At 37.9% G+C, this 9,879-nt stretch overlaps 1 protein-coding gene across 1 annotated transcript; it reads left to right on the top strand.

The window, feature by feature from the left end:
* The first annotated feature begins 262 nt into the window (after nt 1–262).
* Nucleotides 263–4,371, top strand: LOC149570908 (TMV resistance protein N-like). Its single transcript, XM_089812467.1, has 5 exons — nt 263–1,007; nt 1,095–2,193; nt 2,327–2,620; nt 2,711–3,574; nt 3,792–4,371. The coding sequence occupies exons 1-5, from the start codon at nt 517–519 to the stop codon at nt 4,269–4,271; spliced, it is 3,228 nt and encodes a 1,075-aa protein (XP_089668593.1). The 5' UTR covers nt 263–516; the 3' UTR covers nt 4,272–4,371.
* Nucleotides 4,372–9,879: the final 5,508 nt, after the last annotated feature.

Here is a 9,879-nt window from a genome sequence, read left to right as displayed (position 1 = left end):
TACTTTTGATTGTTTTGAAAAAATATGAAGCGTCATACGGCATAAAGGAAAACGTATTTATAAATGCCTATGGATGACACAGGAGGACGTAAATTTGATGAAGGCCCGGTAGTCGGTACCGTAAAAGTCGTATTGGAGTCATTTTAAGGCGGCTAGGATTGCCCGAGTAGGATTAAGGTGAGCAAAATAATATGAAGTAATAATCGTCGTAAGACCTTCTTTAATCACTAATTTAAGACTAGTTGTTGACACGACCTGTCCTGTCAAGCTTTGAAGGCGGCTCAGAAAAAGTTGGGGAGTGAGAGATTTGAACTGAATAATTAACATGTTTAGAGCCATGCCTTGGAAGCCCAATGTGCAGTGTTCGAATCTGATAACGTACAATCCAATCCCCACTACATCATACTATACGTACATAAATAATCTGTACAAAACGATGGCAAACATAAATGGATCCCAATCTATCCTTTCAGGAGTTGATTAGTTTTTATTTTAGAGAAAAGTTGCAGAGGAAACATGAACCCCTCTAACTGGTTTTCAGCCGATCTCTGTACTAACAATACATATGATCGTGATGTTTTCTTGAGCCTTCGTGGCCCTGACAGCCGAGGTTTTGCTACTCGATTACATTCTGCTCTTGATAAAGTGGGCATTCTCACCTTCTTAGACAGTAAAAGCTTAGAGAAGGGTGATTATATTCCGTCTTCTTTGGTTCAAGGCATCCAGTCAAGCAGAATCTGTATTCCTATTTTCTCCAAAAACTTTGCCGTTTCGAAATGGTGCCTGAGGGAGGTATGGTTTATGGAGAAGTGTAGAAAGAGAATCATCCCTCTGTTTAACGGCGTTTCTCCTTCACAGGTTAGTAACCCAGATGGAGCCATGTATACAAAAGATTTCGAGTATCATGAACTTCAGAAAACATTCAGCCCTGAAGATATTAGTGAGTTGAAAGGAACATTAGAGCGTGTTGGTGGACTACCTGGCTGGTCATACAAAGAAAGTTCCGGGTAATTGGTCTTCGCTAAATTGATTTCTTTTCTCTTTTTCAATTGTGTAAACTATACCATTGATATTAGCTGTTTCCCCATTTTCAGGGAGGAAATTGTGATCAAAGAAGTCATAAAGGAAGTTGTCAGCATCTTACTTTCGGAGAAGGTGTGTCTGGACATTCCAAAATGCTTTGGTTTAGACTGGCGGGCGGAGGATATCTTGAGATTGGTAAACGCAGCGGATCATCAGAAGAAGATTGTGAAAGTGGGTATACACGGGATAGACGGGATGGGTAAAACAAACCTAGCCAAGGTTGTTTACAAACAACTCTTGTACTCCCGGTTTGAATTGCATTGCTTCTTACTGGGTGTGGGACAAAGATGTGATGGGGAAAATGGGCTTGTATATCTGCAGACCCAGATGCTCAAAGATGTATCATCATTCAGAGGTGAAGTAGGGCATGTTGATAGAGGCAAAGCTCTCCTGCAACACTTTCTCAAAGGTAAGAAGATTCTCCTCCTGCTGGATGACATTCAAAGTTTGGAACAGTTAGAAGCTCTTGGAGGAAATTACAGTGAGGAAGGCAGTTGTTTTCTCATCACATCTCAGAATCAGCAAATTCTAACATTGGCGAATGTTGATGAAATGCACGAGGTGAGGGGGCTTCCTCACGAATACGCCATGCAATTGTTTAAATTCCATGCATTCCCTAGTTCAAGCTGTCCAGATCCAGACCTACAAACGCTGAGCAATGATATTGCGAGTGCCTGTGAAGGCCTCCCTCTTGCCCTCCAACTTGTTGGGAAAACCCTCGCTGGTGTGGGCGATAGAAATGTATGGAAAGGTGTGGCAGACAAGTTAAAGTGTGAGCCCAGTTTGCAAAACATACTTAGCGCCTCCTACGAGACCCTTGATCCCTTTGAGAAGGAAATGTTTCTGGATATTGCTTGTTTTCTCACAGGAAGGGCCAAAAAAATTGCTATGCTCTTTTGGGCAGACTTGAAAGGGAATAGGTGTCATGCTTCTCTCAGACAGCTCTTGCAAAAGTCCTTGGTAAACTTGGGTCCAAGTAACGAATTGATGATCCATAGCTGCCTTAAAGATTTGGGCAGAAATCTGGCAAATGAAATGAGTCCAAAGCTCCATAAACGCACAAGACTATTCGATGAGGATGCTGTGCAGTCTGCGCTGATTCCACCCTTGGTATTTAGCTATTTCTTTACTAACTATTTTTTTTTTGAGCATGTCATGTCAAACATAAACTATGTATGGCTATTTTTTGTTCGTGTCAGTGGAAGTAAGTTATATATGTGTGTTCTTATATGGAATCAATTAGGGAAAGCCCATGAGAGCGCGTTATCTACGCTACGAGCCCAAGGAGAGGAAGACATTGAAAGCAGACATGCTGATGTCGCTCTACAACTTGAGGCTGCTTTGGCTTGCAGATGTTGTGATAGATGGACATTTCACTGAGCCATGCTGCTTTGAGGATTTGAGATGGCTGCGATGGAGAGGATGTTCATCAAAATGGCTACCTCCGGGAATGAACCTGAACAAGCTTGTCATTCTGGAGGTGACCGATAGTCAGATAACTCATCTCTGGGACCGCGAAACAGAAGAACATTCACGTGTAAGTCACAACTATCTTGTCAGAGCTTCCTTTGGTGTACATTAAATATTGAGGTTTTGTATTTATCCATGTCATGATGTTTTTGAACAGATATGTCCTCAGAGACTGAAAGTGCTGATTTTGAGAGGATGCAAGTTCCTTGAAAAACTTCCTGCTACAATAATCTATACCCAGTTGCAGATTCTCGACTTGCACAATTGCCATTCGCTCAGAAGCCTGCCCAATGCTGTAGGAAACTTCGGTAGCTTAGTTTCTCTCAACATGGAAGGCTGTGGTGTTTCTTTTCTGCCAGATGATTTCGGTAAGCTTTCAAGTCTGGAACAACTGAATCTGTCTTGGTGCAAGAATTTGCGCAATCTTCCAGCTAGTTTTGGCAATCTGACAAGTTTAGTAAGACTAGACATACATCACAATAGTGAGCTTAGACAGCTGCCGGACACAATTGGCGGCCTAAAAGCTTTGTGTTATCTGGACGCGGGCTACTGCCACCTGTTTGACGAGGGACTGCCAGACGGAACATTCGAATTGTCTTCATTAAGAGTGATGCACCTTGAGCATAACGGATTTCGGAGTCTTCCTGGCGGCTTAGAAAAGTTGAGTGGGCTTTGGGAGATTCATTTGGACGGATGCAGCGAGCTCTTCCTGCTGCCACGTGTCCCGCCATCGCTGGAGGTGCTGTCTGCCCGCGACTGCCCGCGTCTGGACAAATTACACTGTTTGTCCGGAATGAGGAATCTTTATAGAATAGACGTCAGCGGATCACGTCATCTGACGGAGGTGGGGGGTTTAGATTCATTGCATGGATTAACCACGCTGAGGTTAATGGAGTGTCAGAAAATATCCAGCGACAAACTGGGGAGGTGCCTGCAGGGTCTCAAATCACTGGAGAGTCTTTTCATTGGCGGGCCAGGCGTCTCCCGCGTGCAGCTCCAATCTTTATACGATTGCCTTCAGGTATGATCACACACTAAGGCTTTGATTTTATATTAAAAGTATTAAATTAAATGGTTGATGTTTAAAGATGATCATGATAAAACTGTCCCAATAACCAGATGCAAATGTATTGGTAATCTAGCTGTAACAAATATGTTTATCAAAAGGCGTGAGAGTTTAACAATTAAAAGCGATATTGAATGTTTAAATGATGACTAACGTATATAAGTATTTTCAGCTTAACTCTTTCAGAAACGAATGTCTGATGTCTAGTCCGGTGAGCACTTCAACTTGGGTGCATGCCGAGGCGAATGGGCAGAAGAGGAAGGAAGACAATTATATTGAATTGAGTGCACTTCACATGAATTGTGCGGGATATATTGTGTGTTGTCTTTCACTTGGGCAACCCTTTGATTGCCAAGGCACGAACAGGCTGTGCTACGAGATCGAAAGGAAGAGGAATTCAGGGCCACGCAAAGTGATCCACCCAGAGGTAGGTTTTGGAAGAGAAGATGTGTTGGAAATACGAGTTGTTCGAGTAGAGTGTAATTCCAACTTTACTTGGCTGAGAACGGGAGATAAACTGACCGTGAATGCATATTCTCATCATCAGCAATGGAAGGCCTGTTTCAAATTTTTAATGTATGAAGATGATGATGCAACTCGTCCTCCGGCAGAAGAAAACTCCTTTACTACTGTAACATTTGGTGTATATTGAAACAATTCCTGTTTAAATAAACCATGTTTAATGTTTCTTTGGAGGCCAAAGAGGAAAGAATGTATTGACTCTTACGATTAAAGTAATCAATGTTTGACTACCTTCACCGCTCAAAAAAGTTGATTGTTGACTAGGCAGGACCACCATTCGCTTTACTTGAGTTACGTACCGGAACAAGCTTTCGTTTAATTCGTTGTAATGAATGGAGACGTTTAGTCTTTGTTTTTTTAAAGGTCAAAGATCTGCAACTAAAATTTACAAAACACAAAAGTGTCGGAAATTATAAATGATACAAAATGTCCGAAAATCAAACACACAACGCTGAAATCATATGTAATGCTAAAAGCTTTCGGAAGAACGGCATCAAAATTCAATACAATTTTCCAGTGAGAGGACCAAATTTGCATGAAAAAACATACTCAACAAGAGCTCTTTGCGAGCTAGAATCCTTGTCTTTTGGCAGGATATAAAAATGAACTATTAGAAGGATTATACAGGAAAATTGCATTTGTCAATTTGCAAGTATCTTAAGTTGGATGGCTTGTTTGTAAAAATTTTATACTAATGACAATTTTATTTAAGAAAATAACATTCAACTTATTTGTAAAATTATGATGTTTTCCATTAATAACATAGACAGCACTGATTCAAAGCTCCAGTCAAAAGTCATTACCAATCAAAAAACAAAAACTCTTTTGACATATAGAGAATATTGAAATATACACCCTCAAATCCATAAAAATAAAAATAGAAAAAGAAAACCTTATATTAATTTAATAATAATTATTTAAACTTATTATATTTAACCAACCTAAATATTGAATACTAGAACACAAGACTAATACCTATTCATGATGATTTGTTCACTACTAATATTTTTTTCATTTCTAAACTTTTACATACCATACTCTCAAATTTCAAAATCTTAATAGAAAAATAGATAAATTACTATTAAAAATGTCAAATATACCTCCATAATTTATTTCAATGGAATATTGGTTTTTTTGGGAGGTGGGTAAACATGATATTGCATCAAATTGAATTCTATTTAAGGAAAAAACCTACTCCTATTGCTTCGTTTGTAAGAGTGGAAATATATTTTTTCAATTTCAAAGTTTTTCTGTTGCTTTTTTATTCATAAATCCATATGAAATCACCAATGTTTATCACACCCAACGGACTCCATTTTCATCAAGATCCGTTGCCAAAACCAAATCATGCCAACATCATGGGAGTTCCTAGATCGTGTGAAATCATAGTAGTTCCAAAGGCATTCCGTTCCAATGGATGTGATAATCAGAGATCTACAATGTTTAACATACAACTAGATTTGTAGGAGTTGGATTTATGATGGTGCCTTTCAAGGTGAGGGATTTTTTGATGTTGATCTTAAATCAAAACACCTTTTCAATTAATATTTTAATTATGATTCTTTAAGCTAGGAGTGGGTCTATAACCCAAGGCAAGATATGGTGTGATTTTCTTCAATCCTAGAGGACAATCAATTTTCTCAAAAAATCACCAAAAGGGCATGAGATGTCATGAGGAGAATATTTATTATTAAAACTCAATAGCCATTATTATTAATTAACTTTATCATCAGGAACACATAGGTCTCTGTCTTGGTTCTCTATGCATGTCCTTTGGTTTCTCTAGTAGCCTTACTGAGGAGATAAAGGAAGTTGTGGATGATTTAGTGATTGAGCTTGGTGATGATGAAGCTATGGAGAATGCCAACGCTTGGATTTAGCCATCTAGAATCGAAGATTTTATCAGGAAGGATAAAGCAGTGTGGGCATACTTGAGGGAAGGGGGTTTAATTCCTTTATGGAATGCATTGAAGATCACAATGAGAGAGACCGTGGAAATTTATAGACTCATGGAAGAATTTTTGGGTGACTATGAATGTAGTCTCATTTGAAGTTATAGATGAGTTTATTACGAATAACACCAATCATGTTCTAAAAATTAAAAAAATTGGATAAAGCAGGTGAGGGTTGTGGACCAGACAAGCATAAGGAATATTTCTAACCCAATGAGGCTCATGTTCATTTTTGTGCGGGTTTTTCTCATGAGAATCTATTAGAACCCTAGGATATGGTTTTTTATGTGATGATGGTGTATGTCACCATAGAAGATAGGTATAAGGTGATTTACTATTATTATTTTCCCATTCTCAACCACTTTAGGAATAGGGAAAGCATTTCTTTTCCTTACCTGCTTTTGCATTTTATGGAGGATTAGGTTTGGAATGTGAGCAAAAAGAAGGAAGAAGGAAAGAGCTTCACCATATATCTTCAAGCCTTAATGTTTGTCCTGTTTAACTTATACAAATGTCTTAACCCTCAGATTTCTAGCCTGGTCCTTTCCCTACCCAAGATCACTGATGTTTCCCAAACTTCATCCCATTCTAAAAAAACTTGGGATGATAAGGAGCCTTCTACCACTGTTAGGAAAATTAAAATAGAGAAAATGGAGGTTCTAGATGTGGAATGTATGGGAGTTATGTTTGGTAAGAGAGCCAATAGCTTTAGAAAAAGACAGATAGATAAGAATCCCTCAACCCCTCTTGGAAAGGAAACATTGATTAGTTTTGATTCTACGGAGAATTCTAGAAAATAAAGAGGCCCTAGACCTATAAGAAAAGATAATAGGAGAAACTATGGTGAATAGGATGATGAGGAGATGGCTACTAAGGACAAGAATGAGGAGACCATTAGAGGGGGTTAGGACAACCCAATGCCTTCTTGGGTTTCAGATACTTTCAAGATTGGGGCCAACACCCCTTATTCTAGGAAAGAGGGTGATGTGGGTGATCAAGTGATGGTTGCCTCCCCTCTTAGGATTTTAAACTTGGAAGCTCAAAATGAGGGGAGTGAGAATAAAAAGAAGGTCTAGGATGACAAGCCCATAGGAGGTGACAACCAAAAGGAGGAGAAGACTATGCCATAGGCAATTATTGACAACCATCCCCCTATTAATTAGGATTTTTCCAAGTTGGAGGAGTCCATTATCATACTGATAAAAAAGAAGGAGGACCTAGAGGACAAGTTTGACATGGTGGCAAATGTTTTTGTCTATGTGATGCATTTGTTAGAAATAGTAGTCCACTAGTAAAACTGAGAGAGGGGGGGGGGGGGTTTAATCAATTATATATCAATCTTAACAAATAAATCAACCAAAAAAGATAGTAACCATAAAGTAGTGAACATACACAAATACACTAGATATGTTGACTAGGGAAACCCTTGATCAGAGGGAAAACCTCGGTGGGAATGATGCCCACAAAATAATGTATTAATCTAAATATTCATTGTTAAAGGATGGACCCTAATAGGAGTCTATTACAACACTTAGTACAAAGAGTCCCTGTTAGAAGATTCCAACCCTGTTAGGAGTTGTGGAAGGTAGTTGAACCCACTGTCCAATTGATCTCGTTACTATTCCTTTCAGAATAATAGATATGTGACAATCTTTCACTATTTTCTCTAGCAAGTACATCGGACTTCATCACCTTCAGATCATGTATTCAAATCTAGAACTTTGTATCCATCAATAGTAACCCTGAAGGTCACTTACACGCATTAGCAGATTACTCTACTCCTCTACTTCACAATTCACAAGTCTACACTGCTTCTTGATCTCAATGATGGTTTAGTAAAAATCAAAAAACTTCTTTCCGTTATATCATACTCAATATGAATTCCTTGAGTTGGCTCCATGAAACACAATATTAATTAATGTTGTGGGCTCACATTTATACAGAAATTTTCACATGTATGACTTTCGTACCTACACACTTGTTGACATCATTAGTGGTTAGTATACTTCCTCTAGTTAATTACGCAACTCTTCATTCCAAACACAATGTGCTATATCAATCATACAATGAAAATTGTTTTCTCGTGCTTTGTTTCCCTGTGGTTCTCTGTAAATCATTAATATCTTTCGTACTCTGTTGATTCAAGTTTGGTGCACTTGCCCACATGTCAAATACATGCTATAGTATATGCTAGTAACTACTCATAGGTAAATACATAATGTGATGTCTTTAATACATGAAACTTAGTCTGCTACTCTGTCAATCTTTTACAAACTTATTGCTATATTGTCATCAATAACAAACATATTCATAACACTGTTCTCCAAGGCTCCCCCATAGCATCAACATTCATGCTAACAATCTCCCCCTTTGGCATTTATGGCAACATAGATGAAAAACATCTAGTTCCAAGAATAGCAATAGTCTTCATGCAAATATTTTATTTGCAACATTTCTCCTTCATAGTACAAACTCTCTCTAATGTTTTTCATATCACTCTCTCTCCCTCATTGACATCAATGTCAAAGGTAGTGCAAGAATTGAACAAATAACGATCTTTCAGCATGACCACAAACCAGTATGTTGCTTTACAAATTTTACATATCATTCTATAGACAATACAAGTGTCAAAAGACACTGCTGTATACAATTTACCTATTGCCAAGAGTCCTTGACTGACTCTATTAATCATAGATACTCCCCTACTAAGGAAGCATCAACATTCAGTCTAGTCTAACAATGGTGTTGTATACCTTGGACGGATGCACTTCTACATCTTCTACTCTGAGCTAGGTACAAGATTTGATGATAGAGGAATATTCTCTTACACTAGTAAACCAAAGATGCATGACATCATACTAATGATGCATACCAATGTGCATGTCCATACGATCAATTGAGTTCAACTTATGAAGGAAACAATGATGCAGTAATGATACAATGCAGAACAGAGCATGTCAGCAGAATGTGTTAAACAACTTGAATAATTGTTTTAATTACTATTTCTTGATGAGCCGACTCTAAGAATGATATGTGAGCCAACTAAAGAAGAATTTATCAATATGTTTACCAGTATAAGTAAAGAACTTCATTTGCAAAGTTAGTGTGCAATGTGAATAAATGAATGTCATGCAAAGTAATGATATGTGATGCAAAATATGATGCAATTTGATATATGTGTAGTTACTCTTTGTGTGAAGAACTGATAATCAAAAGAATTGTCAAGTATAGCAAGTAATCCAGTTATGTGCAATTATTGAAATTCAGAAGATTTGTGCAGTACAGCAAGCGATCCAATTTTGTATGTATATCTATTCTCTTGAAGAACTTATTTGTATAGTTCCATGTTAGGGCAGTGGGCTCTTCTTGCACATATTTATATGTTCTGCCAAGTCCTAATAGGTTTGAGGCTTCTAACAAGGCCTAGTCTCCTAACAGGGACTCGATATACTATACATTCTTCATAGACTCCTAACAGGGTCAATATCCTTAACCAGATTCTTTATATAGTGAATCATTTTGTTGGTTTCATCCCCACCAGGGTTTCCCTAGTTAAAAAAATATGGTGGTATAAATTTTCCTCTTGTACAGTTGTTTATTTTGTTTTGTAGTATTGGTTCTCTCTCTTATGCATGTGCAAAATAATTAATAAAATTCATTTGTGGGCAATAAGATTGAAAATACTAATTCAACCCCCCTAATATTATCTATTTCTAATAATTGGTACCAGAGCCTACTTATTCAGAAGAGACTTAACAGGTTGAATAAGATCCCTATGAATATGGA

Source organism: Cupressus sempervirens, chromosome 2 (assembly GCF_028749045.1).
Source record: "Cupressus sempervirens isolate cs-2001-9-10 chromosome 2, ASM2874904v1, whole genome shotgun sequence".
Lineage (NCBI taxonomy): Eukaryota > Viridiplantae > Streptophyta > Pinopsida > Cupressales > Cupressaceae > Cupressus > Cupressus sempervirens.
The sequence above is the reverse complement of the archived record's forward strand: the minus strand, read 5'-3'. Positions and strand labels throughout refer to the sequence as shown.